This window comes from Lagenorhynchus albirostris, chromosome 10 (assembly GCF_949774975.1).
Source record: "Lagenorhynchus albirostris chromosome 10, mLagAlb1.1, whole genome shotgun sequence".
Taxonomy (NCBI): Eukaryota; Metazoa; Chordata; class Mammalia; order Artiodactyla; family Delphinidae; genus Lagenorhynchus; species Lagenorhynchus albirostris.
Window position 1 is genome coordinate 33,729,309 of NC_083104.1, and position 25,022 is coordinate 33,754,330.

The 25,022-nt window shown below is 50.9% G+C and overlaps 1 protein-coding gene across 1 annotated transcript; it reads left to right on the forward strand.

The window, feature by feature from the left end:
• WNT5A (Wnt family member 5A) lies at positions 1 to 24,287 on the forward strand. Its single transcript, XM_060161571.1, has 5 exons — positions 1 to 125; positions 6,012 to 6,145; positions 7,405 to 7,655; positions 12,048 to 12,340; positions 19,429 to 24,287. The coding sequence occupies exons 1-5, from the start codon at positions 120 to 122 to the stop codon at positions 19,885 to 19,887; spliced, it is 1,143 nt and encodes a 380-aa protein (XP_060017554.1). The 5' UTR covers positions 1 to 119; the 3' UTR covers positions 19,888 to 24,287.
• Positions 24,288 to 25,022: the final 735 nt, after the last annotated feature.

Here is a 25,022-nt window from a genome sequence, read left to right on the forward strand (position 1 = left end):
AGGAGCACGCAGCTCTGCGCCGGATCGTCCCTCCAGGCTTAACCCGGCCGCTCCGCTCAGATTCTTCGGCTGCCCTCGGTCTTGCGGCGACTTCCTCCCCGCGCCCCCTCCCCCTCGCAATGAAGGTAGGTGTTCTGTGCTCCGCCGACGCTCGCCACTTTTTTTTCTTTTGGAAGTTAACTAAATATCCCGCCCCCCCCTCCACCTATTCCTATCCCTCCCCCGCCAGTTCTCCTAATGCCTGGAGAGGCTTAGAACTCCCGCGTAGCTGGCAGGGACCCCTACCCTTTCCCTGCCGCGCTACCCCCCCACCCCCGCCCCGCGCACTGCCTCGGCCTCCCAGGAGACCTGGTCCCACCAAACGTTCTGCAAACTTTTTAGACTTTGGAGAAAAAGTGGGGAAGAGACGAGACAGAAACACAGCGGTTCACGGATGAGTTTCCTTTTGCCCTGAGAAACGCGAGTGTAATTTACTCTGTATATTTCAGTAACAGCATAATGATTCAATTCAACAAATATTTACCAAGCGCGGGCACAGAGAAGGTGTGCAGCCAGGGCTCAGAAAGGGGAAGGGGACTCCTTGGTTGAGAGACCGTGAAGCTGGACTAGGGGCCGACTGTGCCGAGCAGCGCACCTCTCGCCCTCTGCAGCCAGAGGCCAGGTTGCAAGCTCAACGCAGCCGGGGACCCAAGCGCTGCAGGCCCTGTGCCTTTAAGAGTGCCTGGCAGGGGGCCAGCGTGCACCCTGGCTCGGGGAACGGGGTCGCGTTATTAGCATTATTAGTTGCCACTGGGTGAGCTCCGCAGTTTGCAGCAGTGATGGGGGCGGGGAGGGCTGGCAGTGGTGGCTCTAATCCTGTCCGCTGGGAGAGCGCGCCCCGGCCCCCTGCGCGGAATCTGCCTTGTCCTTTAGAAACATTTGGGCCTCCGCGTTGGGAGAGCGGGCGGGGGGCAGTTTGTGAACTCTTGTTTGTTTTAATTGTCAGTTGTATGTTAAAGCCGAGTCACACACTCCGAGGGTCACCGAGAGTTCACTTTTACAGAAAGTTAACATTTCTTCCTGCGGTATAACTTGCTATTTTCCGAACAACTTTTCCTCTCTGTCCTCCAAGCTTCGATCCTTATTTTCATTTTTCTTGATCTCTCCCCTTTTCAGTTTTTCTAGAAAATAAGCTTGGAATTGTAATTAAGATGTTTCCTAAAGCAAACAAGCCCCCCCCACCAAAAAAAACCCCGTTTTTAAAACCCCCAAACTTGGGAGACCCTGTGGCCTTGTTTTACTTTCCAATCGCAGCCTGGCATCAGGGTCCCTTCTCCTCCCTCGTCTTTCTTTAAATGGACAGCTTACTGTTTGGAAGTCACTTGGAGCCAGCGGTGGGATCGCACCTCTTCGACCCCTGCCCTCCCGCCAACGTTCAAGGCTGCTCCAGCCAGATGCGGAGATTTTGTTTCTAGACAATCTCTGCCAGGGGAGTTCCGAGGGGCCAAAGCTGAAAGAAAGCGCGCAGGCGATGGGAGGCAGTGGAAATTGTGTGTCCGAGTGTGTGGATCTGTGCCCTGCGTGTTTTGGGGCGGAGTAGAAGGTCAGTTGTTCTCGGGTCTTGGATATACTAGCCTTACTTAGCCAGGCCCGTCTCCACAAAGGAAGACCCTGCCCAGGAGGCCCAGCCAGAGTCCCTTGCTTTTCCCTCCGCTCAGCGGAGCTCCCCGGTGCACAAGGGGTTAGTACGGTGCGCCAGACCTCAGCTAGTCCTGAAGTCTTTTTCTTCCTCGCTGTGCGGTACCGGCTGCCCCCTGTTGGCTGCCTTGAGGTAGGACGTCTTGGAGTCTCGGTTCCTTGGGCCGGCGGGCAGCTGCTCGCCTCTTCCTCCCACCTCTGGCTCTGCAAGCACATCCCTTCAGATCACCAGGTCCCACTCTCCCAGGAGGGGCCCTCGGAGGCCCCCAGAGGCCAAGCTGCACTGGGCGGCTGCGTTAATAAGGAAGGGGCCAAGGGTGCGACGCAGCAAATGGGGCTCGGGCAAGTGGAAGAAGGATTGGTACCGCTTCTCCAGGGCATAGCAAGGAACAGGAGCGTCACCCTAGGAAGTCTCTGGTCTGGCCTTGGCGCTCTCACCAGTTTTCCCTGTGGTCCAGGACAAGTGGTGCTTTCTCTCCCTCTCGGTCTGTTTCTTGTCTATTAAAAAGTGGAGTTGAAACTGCCTCTGAAGAGTGGGGGTTGAAGTGTTCTTTAATTTTCTTTCTCCTTCTGCCGACAAACAGCTCTTCTGGATAGAGTTGAGAGCCTGTGGCTAGAGAGAGCTAGACATCTTGTGTGGGAAGGTGGAAGTGGCATCTGTGTGTGTGAGAGAGAGAGAGAGACAGAGAGACAGAGAGAGAGTTGTCTTGCAGTCTGGAGAGCCTTGTCTGGGGATGGATGAGGTGAGGCAAGGAACAGAACTAGACTTGGCCACCGTTCTTCCCTTGGATATGCCCTGTTACCGGACCTGGTGTCAGTTCTGAGACAGGGCAATCAGAGGCTGCACACCTTCCTTGCACTGATTTGGGCTCAAGGAGCTCCCTCCTCCACCTCCTCTCTCCTCCGCTCCACACAGCCCCCGCCCCCCCCCCAGCACTCAGCGCTGTGGACACTTCCCGAGGCACCCTTGGCGGAGCTCTGGCTCCTTGTCTGCTTCCCCAAAGCGGACCTCCTTTCAGCCCATCATCCCCTCCTGCTTCTCACAGCGGCGTTCCCCTGGGCAGGACGCCCCAATTTTGTGGCTGCCACTGATTTTTCTTCTGCAATTTTCGCCGTCTCTTTCCTTGCTTTCAGGAGAGATCGCAGGTGGGGGGGGAAACAAAATTTATCTCCCACTAAGAGCTGGGATTCTTGGGGTTTCCTGTGCTTTTCGCCAGCGCGAGCCCAGGTCAATCTAATTTCTTCCTCCCAGTTTCTCCATCATTTCCGCTCCCAGAGACTGGGGGTGGGGGCTGAGGGTGGAGGTGTCAGGGGATACCCAGATCAAGTGAGGTAGCGCCGTCGGCCGAGGGTCCAGAATCTTCGCCCTCCCTCCGGGGAATTTCGTTTTAGTGGCCTCCGGCCTCGGACTTGGGTGCCGCGCGAGTTTGCGCGTGCGTTCCGAAGCTTTCTGCTGCCCCAAACGTCCTCTGAACTAGTGTGACGGATTTCTCTCTCTCTCTCTCTCTCTCTCTCTCTCTCTCAAGAAGGGTTATGGATCTGTTCTGAGGCTGGAAACAAGGGCGTGCGAACGAACGCCCTACCCCCACCTCACCCCTCCCCTGTGCTTGAACCTCTCAAATGCCCGCAACCCTCCTACTTGTCGCACACTAGGAACAGATTCCAAGGATCCTTACAAAGTCGGTTTCCTTGGGCCCTGAAATTGTTCAAAAACTTTTAGTCCGTTCTTTGGTAAACTCAGCTTCTCCCCAGAACTTTTGTTTTACCCTCGGTGTTAACAGTCTCCGGAGAGGTCTTATTCGTACTCTTTTCGGATCAGATCTCTTGGCAAACAGGCAGGGACGTTCACCCTACAGAGTAGATGTATTAGTGAGTTTGCTGTGGGTTCCTTGTCTTTCAAACTTGTGGGGCCTTTTCTGGGTTGCGCGGGGATTGGAGCGGGAAGAGGACCAAGGTGTTTCCGGCCAAGCACGCGGGGTTAAGTGGAGACGCGACTCGCGGGGCTCTCCTGCCGGATCCCCTTTGGGACACCTCCGGCCTACCCCCAGCCTGGCGCTTAGAGACCCGAGTCGCACAAACCAAATGGCCCGCTCCCAGGTGGCCCCCATTCTGTGAACGAGTGGACTCGCCCCGGGGTCGTCGGGCCGAGAGTGGGTTCGGTTTGTGTGGCTTCGCCTCTAACAAAGAGATCCGCAGTAATCCGCCGAATCTGTTACCAATTTCTCCACTGCCCGCTCCCCGCCCCACGCGCCCCGCCCGTCGGGAAGCTCGGAAAGTGCGCGCGGCCCGCAGCGATCTCTGCCGCCTCCTTGGAAGCACGTCGGAGCGTGTGTGTCTGTGGACGAGTGAGTGTGTGAATGTGCGTGAGTGTGTGTATGAATGTGTGCGCGCGCGCGCGGTCCTGGCCGCCGCTGGGGAGAGGAGACTTCGCAGCCTGGGCCGCGCGCGAAGGCAGCCCTCGCAACCAACCCCCTCCCCTGGAGGAAACTTGACACTTGGGGCGGGGGTGGGGAGGAAGACGGAGCCTTCTCTCTGCTGGGCTGGGGAAACCCCAGGTTTCTATTCTCCGGGATGCTCCCCGGGCTTTGCGGCGTTTTAGGGACCAGTGGGACACAGGCGCGGAGCCCTGGGTAGCGGGCACTGGGACCACATAAGCATTTCCTCTCGAGGAGCCCCAAGGAGTCTGGGCCAAAAGGGCGGCTGGCAGGGAAAAGCTGTGGCGCGCTCCCGAGCCCCTTCGCGTTTCCACGGCTGCCTAGGTTCCCTCGATCTCTTTTCCGGCGCAGGTTCCAGGCCAGGCCGTTCTGCCGCCTGGAGGAGGCTCACCTTCCCTTTTCCGAGGAAGGGGCTCCCTCGGGGGTTGCGGGCGGCGCAGCGCGGCCGGGTTACCCTTATCAGAGATGTAAAAGGGGATTTTGGAAACCCGCTCCTCCCACCCGCACCCTCCACCGCCTCGCTCCGCCGCCGCCTACAGGTGGAGAAGTCACCAGTGGGGAGGACGGCAGCGGAAGCTTCCAAGGCCGCCCCCTGCCTCCGAAATTCTTCACGACGCGAACCTTCGCCGCCAAGGGCCCTGGCGCCCTGGAATGCAGGGACTCAGCTGAGGCGCGGGAGCATCTCTGGCCCCGCCGGCGGGGGCTCACTCGCACCGGCTCTGGCCTCGCCTTGGACCCTCACCTTTCGGGACTGACCCAACCAAGTCTGAATTGGGCTGGAGGGTGGGGTAGCGCTGTTCCAGGACCAGGCTCACGGTGTCGCGATAGAGAGATGGTCAACTCCAGACCCGGACCAAAGGAAACTGGAGTCCCTCTTGGCTTCCTTTCCCCTTTCTCCGTGGCAGCTGCCAGGAGTGGAGATCGGAGGGGGGCGGTAGGGGGAGTGAGAAAATCAGAATTTGGGGGAGGGTTGCGGGGAGGGCCGAGGGATCCCGTCTCTCGGGACAGCGGGACCCAGACCTCCTTCTTTCCTCTGGGGTATATCCCTTCTCTGGGGTACACTGAGTCCAAGGAGGAGGCCGAAGGCAGGGGAGAGGGCATTGTTTTCCGCTTTCCTTGGTTGGGAGAGCAGCTCGCTCTCCCCCTTATCCCCTGTGCCCCCCCATCTCCTTCTCCCCCCTCCAGTCTGGCTGAAGAGCGTTCTAAGGAAACCCGGGCTGCCCTTCCCCCTCTGGAAGTGGCTGGCCCCAAAGCGGGCCGTAAACTGATTATGAAACAGACGATGTTAATTCGGAGCCGCATTTCCCAGCTGGGCACACTCGCGCGCGCGCTGCTCCCGGGGGCCTCGCCCCCCCTCCCCCCGCGTGCTGCCCCCACCCCCCACCCCGGCCACTCCGCCTCCTCCGCAGCCGCCGGCGGCGCGATCCTCTCGCCTTTGCGCTCCTCTCGCCCATGGAATTAATTCCGGCTCCACTTGTTGCTCTGCCCAGGTCGGGGAGCGGACGAGGGTGGCAGCGGGTTCCTGAGTGAATTCCCGAGGAGGGACTCAGCGCAGCGCGAACTAGAGGGGAGCGAGGGGGTGCGGGACGTGAGCAAGCAGGAAGGAGGCAGCGCCTGGCACCGGGGTTTTGACTCAACAGCATTGAGACATGTTTGTAATCGCTGGCGTGCCCCGCGCGCAGGATCCCAGCGAAATCAGATTTCCTGGTGAGGTTGCGTGGGTGGATTAATTTGGAAAAAGAAACTGCCTATATCTTGCCATCAAAAAACTCACGGAGGAGAAGCGCAGTCAAATCAGCAGTAAACTTAAGAGACCCCGGATGCTTCCGTTGTTTAAACTTGTATGCTTGAAAATTATCTGAGAGGCAATAAACATCTGCTCCTTTCTTCCCTCTCCAGAAGTCGATTGGAATATTAAGCCCAGGAGTTGCTTTGGGGACGGCTGGAAGGGCAATGTCTTCCAAGTTCTTCCTAATGGCTTTGGCCATATTTATCTCCTTCGCCCAGGTCGTAATAGAAGGCAATTCTTGGTGGTAAGTTTTTCTATGTGCATACTCTTTTATTTAAAGATTCGTTTGTATAATGCTGCAGTATTTAAAGCTGAGTCGTGAGTTTGGGTGCATTTATCTAATACATATATATATATATATATATATATCTTATACAGGTATATATATACATATATATGTACCTTTAAATCAAAACATTTTTAAATTTGCTAATGCTTTGAAGCTTATCTTTAGCTCCATAGGGAATCAGAACCTATAAATTCAGACCTTTTTCTATGAGGTCCTTGTTCAGAGGTATGCTTGTAGGACATCATGTAATAAAGGGGAACCGAAATTCACTTCTCTAATAATTGTAAGCCTATCTATAAAATTTACTTTTTGCCACCTCGAGGCAGTAAAAGTGAGTTCCAGCGTTTATTTTCTGTCACTTGAGGTTATTAACCTTCAGGGTCTGAGGTAGGCAGAGTTGTAGGAAGACAGCTAACCTCCAAGTGGGTATTTGGGGCTTGAAATTTGATCAAAAGGAGGTCAACTTGAAGTAGTCGAATGTCCCTAAACGAGGGTTTCTTGCCGGCAGGGGCCTTGAAGATAGACTGCAGTATATCCAGGGGATTATTTTTGACGGCGTTCTGGATATGTTTTCGCTGTAAATGAACAGCATTTTTCTGACTGTCAAACACGACTTCTGTTCACCGGATACCCTGTCTTGGGTCTTTCACAATCACATAAGGAGCCCTTTTAAAATGTCCGGAACGGGCTGAATTTTTCTTCGGTAGGACAAGTATTCTTCAGTACACTTGTCCTACTGTTCTTCCATCAGTCAAAAGGAACTGCTATCTATCTCCTACCCGTGTCTAATTGTGTCTACTTTCGGCATTCATACATTTTTCAAGGCAGATCGGTCCAGTTTGTGGGGCAAAGTGAGTCATTTTCTTTAATGTCAGAGGCCCGTACCCCAAACTGCCACTTCCCCCTTCTCTGGTGTGGATTTCAGAATTCTGTGAAATTCTGCTTCAGGTATATGGCGGCGAGGGGCAAGGAAGGGAGTGAAAACTCTAACGGAGGAGCCAGATGGCGGGATGGGGACTACACAATACCTCTGTTTTCTGAGTGGAGTTTAAACAGAGGAGTTTTATGAAGCCCTTCTCATACTTTGTCATGAGGACAAGCAGGAGAGAAAAAGCATCTGTGTGCTTAAAACTATGTATTGCTGACATGTTTTCAGGGGGCCCACCTTGAGAGTTCACGTAAATCTTGAATGCACATCTCCCCCCCTTTTTTAGGTCGCTAGGTATGAATAACCCTGTTCAGATGTCAGAAGTATATATCATAGGAGCACAGCCTCTGTGCAGCCAACTGGCAGGACTTTCTCAAGGACAGAAGAAACTATGCCACTTGTATCAGGACCACATGCAGTACATCGGAGAGGGCGCAAAGACAGGCATCAAAGAATGCCAGTATCAGTTCCGACACCGGAGGTGGAACTGCAGCACCGTGGATAACACCTCAGTCTTCGGCAGGGTCATGCAGATAGGTAGGAAACCATTTAATGTATTTTTAAATATGTAGAAACTTTTCTCCTAGGAGAAGTCTTTAGTGTTACTTACAAGCTTGATATGGAGGGAGTCTTCCAGCAGGCTGGTGGCTTGGGAGTTTTGTCATTATGGCTGTGTGCATGCCTGTCCCCACATCTAATTATAGGTTTTGGACTTCTTGACCCAAATCAGGAGATGGGGGAGGGCATCAAAGACACCTTCATTTTTCTGCACACTTAATTTTTCTAAAAAGCATTTTGTTTAAAACAGTAGTAGCAGAACACTTATTTTGGTCTCTCGAAAGATGAGGAGGAAAGCTGAGTCACCTTAAAGTGGCCCAAGCACCAGACTAAAAACTGTCATCTTTCAGAATGCTGGATGTGTTGGAAGTAAACAAGGTTTCAATTTTCCTAATATAGATATTTCCTAAGGCTATCAAGATAGATATATGTTAAAGGCTTTATTTTTAGTCCCAGAAAGAAGTTTAATCAGATGTGATCCAATTTACATTTGCGATGTTGGCCATTGATATAAAGGCACGTGCTTCAGATCTCAGCCTAGAAACTTTAAAAAGTTTTAACGTACGGCTCACAGTCCAATGCTTTATTTTTCAATGTGTTGTTGAACTTGCTATTCCATTCAGGGAGGAGGTGGCGTTAAAACTGGGCTAAAGGCAAAGAATTTGGCACATCAGTTTGCCTCTGGTTTGGTTGAATAGCATAGGCTACAGTCTGACAGATGTGGTCCTGTCTGTGTTTTCTAGTGAGTATTTTCGGTCTCTTTTTACTTTTATGCAAACAAGCCTGTGTAATTAATATGACTGCAGTGACTCCTAAAATAAGAAGCAATTTATCAAAGCAATTAACTATTTATACTGACTGAAGATAAAAAGTTGGCTTAATGTCCGTCATGGACGGATAAAACGCTTTTTTAAAAACCCTGAAAAGTGCATTCATTGAGAACAAAAAAGAGTTGTCAGTGGATGTTTGAGCCAAGCGGCTTCATAAACTAAAATAATACAGGACTGGAAGCTGTTCCTCTAATTGAATGGGAAAATGGTCTGCAGCCTCAGCCTGCAGAGTTTCATAGGGCTTTGTCCTTCCTGTTAATGATTAAAATGTGCTAATGTATGTACTGGGCTCTGACTCTAGGAGTTAAGCTTCAGGAACACCGGAGTTTTCCCCGATTATGGGCTGCCTTATGTAGTTAACTGGCAGTGTAGTGAAGATTGAATTCTGCTGCATTTTGATATTGTGAGTGACCCAAAAACTTTTTTTTTGGCTGTATCAGAATGGTGACCTGTCAGCTTTCCCCCGTCACCTTTGCCTTATATGTTCCCCCTATCTGCCTTCCTCTCACACTAAACTATGGGAGTGGCTTTTCACATGTATATGAGTTAGTGAAAATCATACACCTCCGATGGCAACAAGGAAGGAAGACAGCAGTTGGAACTGTTTTTCTGGGTAGTCATTGGAGCACAGCTTTAAGATCCTCTTCCTGCGTAGTCTGTTTTGGGCCAACACGTTCGGAATAAGCTATCATTTGCTAAGTGGATTTGAGTTCTGCTGAAGATTTATTTAAAATGTGGTCCAAGATTCAAAGAGCCTGCTTCCTCAGGGAGCAAGCAGAACCCTTGGTACAAAGGCCTGTATTTAATTGTCCCCTGGAAGTCGACTCTCTGGTCCTCAGCTGTGTGGCACTGTCTAGGTTGAATCGAACTGGGCGGGAGTGGAACCTTGTGGCGGCCTCAGAGGAGGGAGCCCTCCTAGATCCTATTAGCAAGTCACAGAGGCCCTGGGAGCACCCTGCCCAAGGATCCTCAGGTGTCCAAGGTCTCAGAGCAGAAAGCTACTGCTGGGTGGCTTTCGGGTGAACGCAGACAGAGCCTTCAAAAAAAAAAAAAGAGAGATGGAGAGAAGAAAAATCAGAATAGATTTTTATGGAAGAGAAACATGGACCCCACACCAGTAGTGGAAAAGTTACTTAGCTTTCACTTTTCTATTTAACGGTATGTTGGAAGAGAATGAGCTAAGGGAAAATTTAAAACACCTTTGATGCTAGGTGTGTGGGTGCCCCACTCCAGAGCACTTAGTACAGCAGGGACGTGGAGGCCAGTTCCTGTCCCTGAGAATCTGACCCTGTGATGGGGCCAGTGTCTGTCTGACTCAGGCTGCCACCCCCAACCCCTTACCTCCTTTCTCAAGGCCAGTCCAGGCGCTGTACACCGTCGCCTCATAAAGGGCCCACTCTTCATTGTGGAAACTTTCTCGTTTTTTCATCACGCTAGCCTTTCCTTCCAGCTTTTGTCTCTGTCTCATCTTTGTCTCCATGCTGTGAAAAGATGTATAAGAAAGGCGCCATTTTTAAGGAGGGTGAGAATAGGAGTAGATGCAGATTTCACAGGGAGGGAGCTGTAACTGGACCAGCAGTGTTCCATCCAGGATGACTGTATCCACAGGCTTTAGCCAAAGAGCACTTTCCAAGCTGACGTTTCCCTGCAATGACCAGTTAGCTTAGAGGTTTCTTTCTACCAGGTTTGTGTTCTGGGGCAAAAAAAGGATACGTTCAAGATAGACTTATGAAAATAGCAGCATTATTGTGTTTGTTTTACGTAAAAGCCCTTTTGTGCTCTATCTATACAGGAGAGTGGTTTATTTTCTCTGTCTCCAGAGGATTGTTTTTCTCTCTCTTCCTCAGACTACCTCTTTATTCTACAAGTCTCCCGTCCAGGGACACAGCATTTTCTATATTATCAGCGTTAATCCTCAAATCACTCCCTAGAATCTGTCTGCTCTCCTCATTTCTCTCCACTCCCTTGCTGTTCTCTGCCTTGCCAATTCAGGCTAGGTAGCTGTAACACCCCCCCACGCCGCACCCCCCCCCCAACAGGAACTTCCTGGATCCTCCTGTCAACCACCGGTACAGTCCTCAAGTTATTCATTTTTTAAAATGTGGGAGGGAAGCTCTGGTAAATCAGAACCATCACTATTCCTGGAAGGGAGATCACAAATGGCTGTGGATTGAAGTGTGGAGCAGAAGTCCAAGAAAAGGGCAGCCTGGGGGACACTTGCCTGGGCAGAGCCGTCTTCCTGCAGGATGGTTGGGGCTGAGTCCTGTTGTCAGCTGTTCTTGTGCTCTCCCCCCTTGTCCACCCCCCCCCAAAAGAAAAAGATTGTTAGCAAGCTCTTTAAGTATAGGAGCAACCGTTTCCGGTAAAGAGATTCTAGTGCCAGAAGGGGCCCTTTTTTTCCCTAGGCATCTAGTTCAATACCCTTAATTTTATAGTTGAGGAAACTAAGGACCCCCTCATCTTGCCCCCCCTTCCACCCCTCCACCCCAGGTCCAGCTTCAGCTGGCCGGGTGTTAACCCTCTCTCTCTCATAGGACAATACTTTAAGTGACTTCTTGTTACATGTGGAAATGTCTCCACATGCAAGTGGAGATGGAGGTAGTCTATGGTTACCTCTTGTTTTGTCCTTACACATCGGGCTCCTATAGAACCGTTTGACAGGGAGATACTCTTTACACGTTTTAGGGAAGGAGAGAACTTCTTTCCTCTAGGCCTGTATATTCTTTACAAGTTTGGGGAAGAAGAACCTTATTATTTTTGTTCCTCCTTTTTGCTGTTATGCTAACACTTGGAGTCACAGGCTGCTGGGGAGCTGCAGAAGTGACACTAAGGAACCGTGGGCTGTTTTAAAAGTAGACACTCACCTACGTGAGTGAGAAGTGTCAGCCCGGTCAGCTTGGGGTTTGAGAAGAGGCGAGTTTCATTTAAAACTCTCTAGGGACCAGTTTAGAAACGTCCTCTGGGAAAGTCAGGAGCCTTGTTCTGAGACAGGCTAGATGCTGTGGATGGAGGATGGGAAAGACGGGTTTCAACCACCGAGGCCGCAGGGAGTGGGGAGGGGCTGCTGCAGGGGCTCTAAGCCTTGCAGCTCCCAGGCTCCTGCCCTGTAGGTAACTCAGAATGAAAATAATACCAAACATTAAAATAAGTGTAAGGAAGTCTACCCCAAGTCTACGTTTCCCTCAGTGACTTCTTTCATGGGCATTTTGGAAAATAAGTTTGGAATATTTTCATAAGAGGTGTAGAGAAAACTCAGGCCAGCACTGCTTAGAATCCTGCCTTGGGCTCTTAAGTGTCAGAGCAGAGGTACCAGGGATGCTACTCCTTTGTCACGTGTCGCTTCTACGTGTGTGGGGGGAATGTCTCCCGCCTTCCCCCTGGGCGGGGGGGGGGGCGCGGAGGCTCAGGGCCTCCTTGTTCCCCAGCCAGGAGCGGGGGCTCGGCGGTGTGCCAGCCGGTCCCCCGCCACCCGCCCTCTGCGGCACTGCCCCGGCCGGGGCTGCGGAGCGCGGGGCGCCCACTCACCCGTCCTCGCCCGCAGGCAGCCGCGAGACGGCCTTCACGTACGCCGTGAGCGCCGCGGGGGTGGTCAACGCCATGAGCCGCGCCTGCCGCGAGGGCGAGCTGTCCACCTGTGGCTGCAGCCGCGCCGCGCGCCCCAAGGACCTGCCGCGGGACTGGCTGTGGGGCGGCTGCGGCGACAACATCGACTACGGCTACCGCTTCGCCAAGGAGTTCGTGGACGCGCGCGAGCGGGAGCGCATCCACGCCAAGGGCTCCTATGAGAGCGCGCGCATCCTCATGAACCTGCACAACAACGAGGCCGGCCGCAGGGTGAGCATCCCCGCCGCCGCGTCCCTCCTGGGGGCGGGCGGTGCTGTGCTCCACTCTCCGTTTCCCTCTCTGTCTCTGCGTCTGGGTCTCCCTCTCTCTTCCCGTCTCTGCCTCCCGTCCTAGCTTTGCCGGTCTCTCCCCGCCTCTCACTGCTGCTCTCTTTCCACTCTCCCCCCACCCCCTCCCCAAGCAGCTACACACAGGCCTCCCTGGAGAGGGGTGGACACCCCAGAAAGGCCTCCTGGAGGGGAAGCATCCCGCCTTGGCCCCCTCCAGCCAAGGTGCTCCCGACCTGGCCTGAGAAAGAGCTTTCTTTGCCTTTGTAGTTGGTCCACAGTAGGGCTGGCCAGGCCAGCTCACCAATAAAAATGTTCCTGACGTTCGCTGCCCTCCGCCCGGGATCAAGTTTGTGGCTGGGCTTAAATGGAGGACAGGGGAGTTACTTATGCCAGTAGGTGCCCAGCTCATAAGGCCCTCACCCAAGCTTCCAGGGTTACTTACCTTCCCCGCTGCTTGCTTCGTGCCCCTCCTCGTGTCATTAGATAGCAGGCATGATGGATTCAGGGTTTTTCAGATACACAAGTTCTACCAAAACGAGGAGCATTTTTATCAGACTTGAGTTTTATATAGGTCTGACCAACAGGCCCATCGAGGTGCTCTGGAGAGGGGAGAGCCACTCAGAGGTGTGCAGAGAGATGCTCTGGAGACGTGAGAGAGTGACTCAGAAGTGTGCAGAGAGATGCTCTGGAGAGGAACAGCCACTCAGAAGTGTGCAGAGAGATGCTCTGGAGACGGGAGAGAGCCACTCAGAAGTGTGCAGAGAGATGCTCTGGAGAGGGGTGAGCCACTCAGAAGTGTGCACAGAGGGCGTCCCTGGAGGCGCAGTTGTTGAGAGTCCACCTGCTGATGCAGGGGACGTGGGTTCGTGCCCCGGTCCGGGAAGATCCCACATGCCACGGAGCGGCTGGGCCCGTGAGCCATGGCCACTGAGCCTGCGCGTCTGGAGCCTGTGCTCCGCAATGGGAGAGGCCACAACAGTGAGAGGCCCGCGTAGCGCAAAAAAAGAAAAAAAAAAGGGTGTAGAGAGATGCTCTGGAGAGGGGAGAGCCACTCAGAAGTGTGAAGAGAGATGCTCTTGAGAGGAGAGAGACACTCAGAAATGTGCAGAGAGGGCTTTGGAGAAGGGAGAGAGCCGCTCAGAGGTGTGCAGCGAGATGTTCTGGAGAGGGGAGAGAGCCTCCGAGTTTGTGCAAATACGTGCTCTGTAGAGGAGACAGCCACTCAGACGTGTGCAGAGAGATGCTCTGGAGAGGGGAGAGCCACTCCGAGGTGTGCATAGAGATCCTCTGGAGAGGGGAGAGCCACTAACACGTGTGCAGACATATGCTCTGGAGAGGGGAGAGCCACTGAGTAGTGTGCAAAGACGTGATCTGCAGAGGGGACAGACACTCAGAAGTGTGCAGAGAGATGCTCTGGAGAGGGGAGACAGCCAGTCAGAGGTGCGCAGAGAGATGCTGTGGAGAGAGGGGAGAGCCAGTCAGAAGTGTGCAGAGAGATGCTCTGGAGAGGGGAGACCCGTGAAGAAGTGTGCAGAGAGGTACTCTGGGAAGGGAGAGAGCCACTGAGTAGTGTGCAAAGACGTGCTCTGGAGAGAGGACAGCCACTCAGAAGTGTGCAGAGAGACGGTCTGGAGAGGGGAGAGAGCCACTCAGAGGTGTGCAGAGAGTTGCTCTTGAGAGGGGAGAGAGCCCCTCAGAATTGTCCGCAGAGATGCTCTGGAAAGGGGAGAGAGCCACTCAAAAGTGAGGAGAGAGGTGCTCTGGAGAGGGAGAGAGCCCCTCAGAAGTGTCCGGAGAGATGATCTGGAAAGGGGAGAGAGCCACTCAGAAGTGTGGAGAGAGGTGCTCTGGAGAGGGAGAGAGCCCCTCAGAAGTGTCCGGAGAGATGATCTGGAAAGGGGAGAGAGCCACTCAGAAGTGTGCAGAGAGATGCGCTGGAGAGGGGACAGCCGCTCAGAAGTGTGCAGAGAAATGCTCTTAAGAGGGGAGAGCCACTCGGAAGTGTGTAGAGAGATGCTGTGCAGAGGGGAGAGGCACTAGGAAGTGTGCAGAGAGATTCTCTGGAGAAGGGAGAGAGCTACTCAGAAGTGTGCGGACAGGTGCTCTGGAGAGGGGAGAGGTACTCAGAAGTGTGCAGAGAGTTGCCCTTGAGAGAGGAGAGCCACTCAGAAGTGTACAGAGAGATGCTCTGGAAAGGGGAGACAGCCACTCAGAGGTGTGCAGAGAGACTTTCTGGAGAGGCGAGAGAGCCACTGAGTAGTGTGCAAAGACGAGCTCTGGAGAAGGGACAGCCACTCAGAAGTGTGCAGAGAGATGCTCTGGAAGGAGGAGAGGGCCACTGAGAAGTGTGCAGAGAGGTGGTCTGGAGGGGTGACAGAGCCACTGAGCAGTGTGCAAAGTCCTGCTCTGGAGAGGTGACAGCCACTCAGAAGTGTGCACAGAGATGCTCTGGAGACGGGCGAGCCACTTGACCTGTGCAGAGCGATGATCTGGAGAGGGGAGAGCCACTCAGAGGTGTGCAGAGAGATGCTCTGGAGAGGGGAGAGAGCCACTCAGAAGTGAACAGAGACATGCTGTTGAGAGGGGAGTGCCCCTCAGAAGTGTGCAGAGAGATGCTCTGGAGAGGGGTGAGCCACTCAGAATTGTGCAGAGCGGGCTTACCTGGTGGCACAGTGGTTGAGAGTCTGCCTGCTGATGTAGGGGACACGGGTTCGTGCCCCGGTCTGGGAAGATTCCACATGCCGCGGAGCGACTGGGCCCGTGAGCCATGGCCGCTGAGCCTGCGCGTCCTGAGTCTGTGCTCCACAACGGGAGAGGCCGCAATAGTGAGAGGCCCGCGTACCACAAAAAAACAAAACAACAAAAAACAAAATGAAAACAACTGCAAAAAAAATGAAGTGTGGACAGAGATGCTCTGGAGAGGGGAGAGAGCCACTCAGAGGTGCAGAGAGATGCTCTGGAGAGGGGAGAGAGCCACTCAGAAGTGTGCAGAGAGGTGCTCGGGATAGGGAGGAGAGCCACTGAGGAATGTGCAAAGATGTGCTCTGGAGAGGGGACAGAAACTCAGAAGTTGCAGAGAGATGCTCTGGAGAGGGGAGAGAGGCACTCAGATGTGTGCAGATAGGTGCTCTGGAGAGGGGTGAGCCACTCAGAAGTGTGCAGAGAGGGCTTCCCTGGGGGCGCAGTGGTTGAGAGTCCGCCTGCCGATGCAGGGGACACGGGTTTGTGCCCCGGTCCGGGAAGATCCCACATGCCGCGGAGCGGCTGGGCCCGTGAGCCATGGCCGCTGAGCCTGCGCGTCCAGAGCCTGTGCTCCGCAACGGGAGAGGCCGCAACAGTGAGAGGCCCGCGTACCGCAAAAAACTAAAACAAAACAAAAAAACAAAACAAAAACAACACCAAAAAAATGAAGTGTGGACAGAGATGCTCTGGAGAGGGGAGAGCACCACTCAGAAGTGTGCAGAGAGATGTGCTGGAGAGGGGAGCGCCACTCAGAAGTGTGCAGAGATGGCTCACCTGGTGGCGCAGTGGTGGAGAGTCTGCCTTCCGATGCAGGGGACACGGGTTCGTGCCCAGGTCCTGGAAGATCCCACATGCCGCGGAGCGGCTGGGCCCATGAGCCATGGCCGCTGAGCCTTTGCATCCAGAGCCCATGCTCCGCAACGGGAGAGGGTACAACAGTGAGAGGCCCGCGTAGCACAAAAAAAGAAAAAAAAATAAGTGTGCAGAGAGATGCTCTGGAGAGGGCAGTACCACTCAGAATTGTGCAGAGAGATGCTCTGGAAAGGTGAGAGAGCCACTGAGAAATTTGCAGAGAGGTGCTCTGGAGAGGGGAGAGAGCCACTGGGTAGTGTGCAAAGACGTGCTCTGGAGAGGGGACAGCCACTCAGAAGTGTGCGGAGAGATGCTCTGGAGAGGGCAGAGAGCCACTCAGAGGTGTGCAAAGACATGCTCTGGAGAGGGCAGAGAGCCACTCAGAGGTGTGCAGAGAGATGCTCTGGGGAGGGGAGAGAGCCACTCAGTAGTGTGCAGAGAGGAAATCCTTGCCAGGTAGCCCCAGTCTCCCGGTTTCATTCTTTCCTTCCCCTGATGCGGATGTGAAAGGCTCGCCCACAATCGTTAAAAAAGACCCTTTTTTCCTGTGGTTAAACACATGGCACTTTATAGCTGCTTTATAATGAAGGGGTGAAAACTTATCCTAACTTTGGCAGCACTGAAAACCAGAGCCATTATTTTTTCACAGAACCCAAGGTAAATGCCAGGAACTTTCTGGTCAGAGATTTCAGTCTTCTGTATTTTGGGGTGAGGAAAAGGGACGATAATCACAGAGTGAAGCTAGAGGCCTGGAAGGAGCCTTTGGGCCCCTCATCCACACCCCCTCATTTAAAAACTGGGAAACTGAGGCTGGAGAACCACTTCAAGCCCGTGGGGAGAATTAGTGGATTGACCTGTAAGCCCAGGCGCTTTTTTTTTTTAATGAAACTAATGCGTCACAGCTCGAGGGTAAAGGGCCATAGTTTTGGGGATTAAAGAAATCTAGGTTAAAATCCCTTTCTGTCTGTTCGTTTCTGAGCCTCCGTTTCCCCATTTGCACATCTGTTAAATGGGCGTTAGCTATCACTTGGGGTTGCTGTAGGACTCACTGGCATCACATAGTAGATTGTACCTTATTACCAATACTTCACCATTTCTGACATCCAATTTCATAAGGTTCAATTGAAGGGCTGAGGTAAGTACTTGATAAATGATAGCTTAGTTACTGGAAGCAAAGGACTTCGGGAAGCCAAAGATTATCTAGATCATTCCAGCTAACCCATTTCTTCTCAAGTTTGATCTTAACTATTTGGGGGGGGGGCGGTTCTCAGGGAAAGACTAAACTCTGAAGAATTTCACCTGTGGTGCCTTGAGGGGCCAGGTAGTTGCTCCAGGTGAGTGCGGCCCCTCCTTTCCGAGGCCGCCCGTTGCCGTGGTGCTGGCAGTGTGCGTGGACTCACGCCCCACGACCCACGCCATGGAGTGGGCATGCCAGTCCCGCTCTCTCTGGGGCCCTAGGACTTTGGTCTTGCCCTCATCAGGGACACATCACCTTACGCTGCATGCCGGGTGCCCAGCTTCTCAGACCAGAAACGCTTCCAGGACAGGTATGGCTGACCCTTCTGTGCCCCACTTTGCCCCTGTTTGGTGCTTTCATCCATCTTTGTGGATTTCTTCGACTTCCCTCATGGAGAGATCCTTAGGGGCTTACAGCAACCAAGAAGAGAAGGTCAAGGGATTTCCAGGTGGAGAGAGGGGATTTTGGAGAGTGGGAAAAGCCCCTTCAATAGAATTTCATTTAACATTTGGATTTTTAACTAGGGGGAGTGTTTTTGGAAATTTTATAATTGGAGCAATGAACTGTGCTTGGATTCTGGTGGGGGAGATTACTGGGAAGACAGTTTTTCTGCGGGGTAGTGGGGGTGGGAGGAGGAAAGTTAGACACTGTACCAGGAAATCATATTAGAATCTCCTTGGGACATTAGCTTTTGATTTTCCTCAAAGGGGAGCGAAGGTTACATAGAAGGGTTTGCAAAACCCTTCTGCAGACTAGCGGGACTGAAACACTTCATATCAAGGGAGTACACTTCAGCTCCCCTTGTAAGAAAGCCCCTTATGCATCCCTGGAGGGAGAAGGTAGCTGTTCTGGGCGAAGCAGCCTTCTAACTCACTCTGGCCCTCCAGGTTCCTGACAGGCGCTGTGCAGCGTACCAGCGGCACGCCGGCTCTGGAGGGTCACTGGCACAGGAACTGTGGGCAGTCGGCACTATAAATAGGCAGCCGCCACCTCCCAGACTGCTGGGCACACAGCACCGTGAGGCCAGACCCATAGGTGCTGCTACTGCGAGGCCAGGGTGACTGGGCAAGGGCCCAGGACCAGCGTCCAGACGGTCACCCTGCAGACCAGGTTTCCTGATTGCATCCTGCCTGCTAAGTACTTCCATGCATCTCCTGATCTTATCCTTGCAACCGTGCTGTGAGGTTGCAACCATCACAGTGCCCTTCCCAAATTGAAAACGGAGGCTCAGAATGGTGAAGCCTGTTGCCTAAATTCAGGGACAGATTAGGACAGAACCCAGGTCCGCCTGGGCCCAAGATGGATGCTTTTCGCCTAGGCAGGGGCAGATAGGGAGTAGGGAGTGTGCGAGAAGCAGGAGTGAGGGTACCTGAGATCCACGCCCGGTTCTCCCACATTCTAGCTGTGCGACCTGTGCGGGCCACTTACCCTCTGTCTGTGTCACTGCCATCATCTAATCCAGGCCACGTTACAACCTCGCTGGGGGCATTAAGTGAGATGAAGAGTGTAAAGGCTCTTACGATAGTGCCTGCCACACAGCAGTAGTGATAGTAAGAGTGAGGAAAGATTTGAACCCTGATCCTACCTGGGCTGGACACCTGCCCAGCCCTGCCACTTACCAGCTGGGTGCCCAGGGCCAAGTCATGAGCATGAGCTTGGAGCCCACCTGCCTGGGTTCAAATTCTGCCCCCCGCCCCCGCCCCCGCCCCTTCCCAGTGGTTGGGTCAGTAACTCACCTTGCTGGGTCTCGCTTCCCTTCTCTGTGAGATGCAGATGATAGAGCTCTTCCCTCGTGGGCTGGTGGTGAGGATGAATCCAGGTGACGCAGGTGAGGAACTGATAGCAGCTCTGGGCTGAGTGTTCAAGATGTATGAGTTGCTGCCAATGTTCTTCCCTGCAAAAAAAAAAAAAAAAGAGACAAATGGAACCAATTTTTTTCCCCGCTCCCATTCAAACACTGTGGTTGTTTATTATGATGATGTGTAATAATGAGGGGCTAAGAGGCTATTTATTTTGCAGACTTTTTAAAGAAGGCAACACAAGGCTCCTGGTCATGGAGGACGAGGGGGAAGTAGCCCAGGCCCAGGTTGAGCTGGTGACCAGGGCTCCACCCAGCCGGGGAGCTCGGTCACCCGACCCCCGCCCGAGTCTGGGCTCCCGGGTGAGTTCGCTCGCTGACTGTCCCCTTCTCCCCACAGACGGTGTACAACCTGGCGGACGTGGCCTGCAAGTGCCACGGGGTGTCAGGCTCGTGCAGCCTCAAGACGTGCTGGCTGCAGTTGGCCGACTTCCGCAAGGTGGGCGACGCCCTGAAGGAGAAGTACGACAGCGCAGCGGCCATGCGGCTCAACAGCCGGGGCAAGCTGGTGCAGGTCAACAGCCGCTTCAACTCGCCCACCACGCAGGACCTGGTCTACATCGACCCCAGCCCCGACTACTGCGTGCGCAACGAGAGCACCGGCTCGCTGGGCACACAGGGCCGCCTGTGCAACAAGACGTCCGAGGGCATGGACGGCTGCGAGCTCATGTGCTGCGGCCGTGGCTACGACCAGTTTAAGACGGTGCAGACCGAGCGCTGCCACTGCAAGTTCCACTGGTGCTGCTACGTCAAGTGCAAGAAGTGCACGGAGATCGTGGACCAGTTCGTGTGCAAGTAGTGGGCACCCCGCCGCCCGCCTGTCACCCAGCCCCACTCCCAGGACCCACTTATTTATAGAAAGTACAGTGATTCTGTTGTTGTTGTTGTCTTTAATACTGTTTATTTTTTGTCCCCAAGAATTGCAACCGGAACCTTTTTTTTTTTTCTGTTCCCATCTGAGAACTCTGTGGTTTATTATTAATATTATAATTATTATTTGGCAAAAAGGGGGGGTGGGAACCAAGAAAATATTTATTTTGTGGATCATTGAAAAGTAAGACAAGACTTCTTTTGCTGGTATATAGGATGAGGGGGGAATAACGCACACCTTAAGTTAGATGTGTGCACATCTGGAAGGTCAAGGAAACACTGTTTTCTTTGTCTCAACTATGGGGTCATATGGGACAGGTAGCGTCCAGCTGCAAGAGGGTGGTACAGATCTATGCGTGACTTAGCTCCTGTGACTAAAAGGAATTCGGTGCTCTGGTGAAAGTTGAAAGGTCTTGAGAAAAAAACAAAACAATGAGACCCACACACCCCCCCCGCCCCTCTCCCAGGGGCTGCCAGCCTGAAACATTTCCAAAATGGTATTTAAAGTCTAAGAGCAAAAATCTCATATCCCTTAAAGAAAAAAGGCTTATCACGTGTCGCACTGTTCTCAAACATTCCATCTACAGATGGTCCATTCTACTAGCTACTGAAACTTGGGGAGCAGGGAGGGAAGCCCGAGAAATTAAAAAAAAAGAGAAAGCTTAAAAACTCCTTATATTAAGTCAGTGATTTGACGCTGTTGTGGGAATTAGGTTATCCACTTGGAAAAGGATCCCCGAGCGATTCTGGGTACTAGACTTTTTGTTTGGAGAAGGGCAAGGGAGGTTGACTTGACTGTAAAGGAAAATATACTGTAATTTTCTTAGGGATACTTGGTTAATAAATGATAACAATGAAACTAATAAACGAATTCCATTCACAGATCCTCAGCCCGAGCTACAAGGTAATTGCCTGCAGTTCAGCACTGCACCAGAGCAGAAAACCTATTTGAGGGGGAAACGTGACATCCGCCCTCCCTACTTGACCCCGCGCCCTGTCCGATTCCTCCATGCCTTGCTGCGCTGTGACGCCGGCCACGTTTCCAAACGGCAGCTCCACTGCGTCCCCTCTGATAGTAGGACAGGAAATGAAACAGAGGAGCTCCGCTTGGGAGACAGTTTGCTACTTAGGGATTTTGGTTTTCCCCTATAACTTTTACTTTGAGGAGCAGTAGTTTTCTATGTTTTAATGACATTACTTGGCGAATGGACTTCACAGAGGTGTGGCAGCGTTTCCCTGTTATGATCCTGTGTTTAGACTCTCCACTCACGCTTTCCTATTACCCTGCAGGTGTACCCCAGAACTGTTCCTAGAGGACTTGAACAGTTGCATTTATAAGGGGGGAAATGTGGTTTAATGGTGCCTGATATCTCAGTCTCTTGTACATAACATACATATATATATATATATATATATACATATATATATATAAATATAGATATAATTATATCTCAGTGCAGCCAGTGATTTAGATTTACAGTTTACTCGGGTCTAGAGCCTTGTCGTCCTCCATTGCAATCCAATTGGGATTTTTGCAGACGGTTTCTGAGTTGAGCTGGGGCTGTGGCCTCCATGCCATCACGCCCTGAGCATCACGGAGCAGCCTTGTTTCTGAGGAATCCGGAAGGTCTCATACTCATGTGCATTGTTGGTTTGAAGATTTCTTTTATCTTCCCCGCCCCATCCTCCTTTTCTGTACCCTTTCTGGAGAGGGCATTACTTATTCATCACAGACGTGGGAATGAAGAGATAATTCAACACTCAGAAGCACTGTCGGCATTTCCCTTTCCTTCATGCGTTTTGCAGAGTGGAAACTGGTGCCCATTAGACCTGATAGTACCTATTTGAGTCCCTGAGGAAAATCCAGCTCACAACATATATGGCTAGTTTAAAAAGTTTTTTAAACCAGGACACCTCTTTGCAAAGAGTACCGTCAAATGTGTTCTTATCTCAGACTTCTGTTGCTTTAAAAGTTGGGAAAGATACACATCTCCTGCAGCCCTCGTGGGAATGGGTGGCCCTCAGATCACCTCAGCCACCTGCGGCTCTTGTTGCACAAGGATGTTCACTCCCCTGCAGTTGCAGTGAATTGCAAGCAAAAGATCTTGAAAGTAAGAAGCACTAATTAGCTTAAAATGTCACTTTTTTGGTTTTTATTATACAAAAACCATGAAGTAAGTTCTTTTTATTTGCTAAACCAGATTTTGTTCCTTTTTAGTGATTCCTGTTTATGAAGAGAGTTGAGTTTAACAATCCTAGTTTTTAAAGGAAACTATTTAATGTAAAATACTCTACTTGTCATTCAGATATTATGTATATCTTCTATGGCCTTTATTCTATACTTTTCATGTACATATTTCTGTCTCGTGCGATTTGTATATTTCACTGGTTCAGAAAACAAACAAACATCGAAAGGCTTATGCCAAATGGAAGATAGAATATAAAATAAAACGTTACTTGGATATTGGTAAGTGGTTTCAATTGTCCTTCAGATACTTCATGTGGAGAGTTTTTGAGAAAACATGAGGGATAGTTTAGGGGTGACTACATGTCAGAATAACAGAAGAGTGGAGAATTCTACCAAAACCAAACTATTTGGGAGCTTCAAAAGATTTCTATATGTAACGGAACAAAAGGGGAATTCTCTTTTCCTATATATGTTCCTCAAAAAAAGAAATCAAGCAGATGGCTTAAAGCTGGTTATAGGATTGCTCACATTCTTCGAGCATTAGGCATGTAACTTAATTGTTTTAGAGCTTGTTGGTGTTGTAACATCTCAGAGCTAAGAACTGAAAAGGCACATGCTTTTATCCATGACCAGAAGTTTAGTCCAAAAAAAAGTGTATTTGTGTTCACCACTGCAGCTAGCGCGCTGCTCTAGTTCGAAGTTACTGTGTGGATGGAGTGTCTCTTTGCCCCTTGGAAAGCAGGTTTATGAAAAGCAAGCCTCAGTCTGCAGAGAATGAAGGAAACTGAAGGTTCGTTGTGTTAAGTGCAATTAATACAAGCCCTGTGCTTCTTGAAAACGCGCAGCGAAGCCTGGCCCGCGACGCACAGATTGACACGTTAGCCCTTTGCTTTTTTTCTTTCCGGATAACCTTGTAACATATTGAAACCTTTTAAGGATGCCAAGAATGCATTATTCCACAAAAAAACAGTAGACCAACATATAGAGTGTTTAAAATAGCATTTCTGGGCAAATTCAAACGCTTGTGGTTCTAGGACTCACATCTGTTTCAGTTTTTCCTCAGTTGTATATTGACCAGTGTTCTTTATTGCAAAAACATATACGCGATTTAGGAGCGTCAGCATATTTTTTTTCCTTCTCATCCTGGAGTGCATTCAAGAGCTTCCCAATACAGGAAAATTAACAAAAAATTTATATACAGGCAGCGACAAACAGAGCTATGTTCAAAATAGTAATTATGGACTTAAGTACCAGGAAGACTGTTTTAAGCTTTAGTCCAGTGTATCTGTTCAGTTTTTCAAGCTGCTGACCTCCCGAGACCGGCACTGTGTTTCAGTAGCCCATGCAAACCCTTTGCTTGTACGATTTGCCAATACAATTTTCAATTTGTTTTTGCAAGACCTTGTTCAAGCCACCAGAAGTATCAAAGATGACACTGTAGCAGGATAAGTACTCCAAATAAGAGAGTCACTGGCTGACTCACAGAGATCGTTAGCAGAAACAGTCCCCAAAGACTGAGTGACCCGTAATTTAAATAGAGACAACTAGAAAAGGTACTGATAACTTGAAGGGTATATACGATGCAAATACGCACCAAGACATAGGTCTAAGATACTGCATTATCACTGTAAAGTGTACTTCTAAAATATTTATTTTTTTAAGAAAGTATTTGTTAGTCTCCCCTCTCTGTGGAATGGTGAAAGCCAGATGCCATACTTTGAAAGTAAGATGATGAAACGCATTCTTAATACAGGAAACATTCAGCAACGTAGGAATTAAAACTTAGTAAAGGAATCTTCTAATTTACCTGTTCGCACAGACCTTACATTTAACTCTGATGACTGGATAATATTTTATGTTAGTAAAACATCATCTTGTTAGCCAACTTTTAAAAATGGATGTGGAATGATTAAAGGTCGGTACGATTTTTTTTTTAAAACCAAAAATGTATCAATTTTAATCTAGAAGATTTAATTAACATTCTGTCTCAGTATTTCAAAAGCAAAAAAGGAATAAGGAAAATTGCATGCAAAAGACCAATTTTACAAGCAGTGTACCATTTGCTGGGCTAGAAATAGATAAAGATTATTTATTTTTGTTCATATCTTGTACTACTTTTCTATTAAAGTCATTTTATAAAATCAGTGCGGTCACGTGTATGTTTGGCAGAGATGGTGTCCGTGGCAGTTGAAATTTGATGTGGGCCTAGAGTGTGATTATGGCTTAGCGAATCCAGGAAAAAATGCCCATTTCAGGCATGTAGATGATACTATGGTCAAATCTCAAGGATCTATTGTGTATTTTAATGCTTATCTTTTTTTGCCTGTAGCTGTTTTTCTCCCCATTTCTTATTTGTTCTGCTGCTAATATATGAGAGTTGTGTTGGGAGATTATTATTCAGTGCAGGCATTTCGCACAGCGACATGGGATTGTGAAGAAATACCAGGGCAAGAGAAGAAAGAGTGATTTGAGGAGAGAAAAAAAAAATGTCCTAGGTAAACAGCCTGAATCACCTGGAATATTCTCTGCTGGTTCCCTTTTGGAAATTGCCACGGTTGCCAGCCAGGTGTTTAGATCAGGTTTCTCCACCTCAGCACTTCTGGGTTCTCAGGCTGGATAATTCTTTATTGTGGGGGGCTGTCCTGTGCAATGTTTAGCAGCATCACTAGCCTCTACCCACTAGATGCCAGTAGCTCCCCCATTTGTGACAAGCAGAAGTGTCTCTAGACACTGCACAGTGTACCCCAGGGTGCAGAATCAACCCCAGGTGAGACGCACAGCTCTAGATGGAGGAACTGAGGTTCTGAGCACTTGGGGCACGCAGGCTGACCACGGTGGTGGACTGGTGCTTGCCTGGGGTGACTAATGAACCTGCG

Bases quoted from the DNA above. Each gene is read 5' to 3' on its own strand.
- WNT5A (XM_060161571.1), top strand. The intron at 6,146-7,404 runs GTAAGTTTTTCT...CCCCTTTTTTAG, and splicing joins ATAGAAGGCAATTCTTGGTG to GTCGCTAGGTATGAATAACC. The intron at 12,341-19,428 runs GTGAGCATCCCC...TTCTCCCCACAG, and splicing joins ACAACGAGGCCGGCCGCAGG to ACGGTGTACAACCTGGCGGA.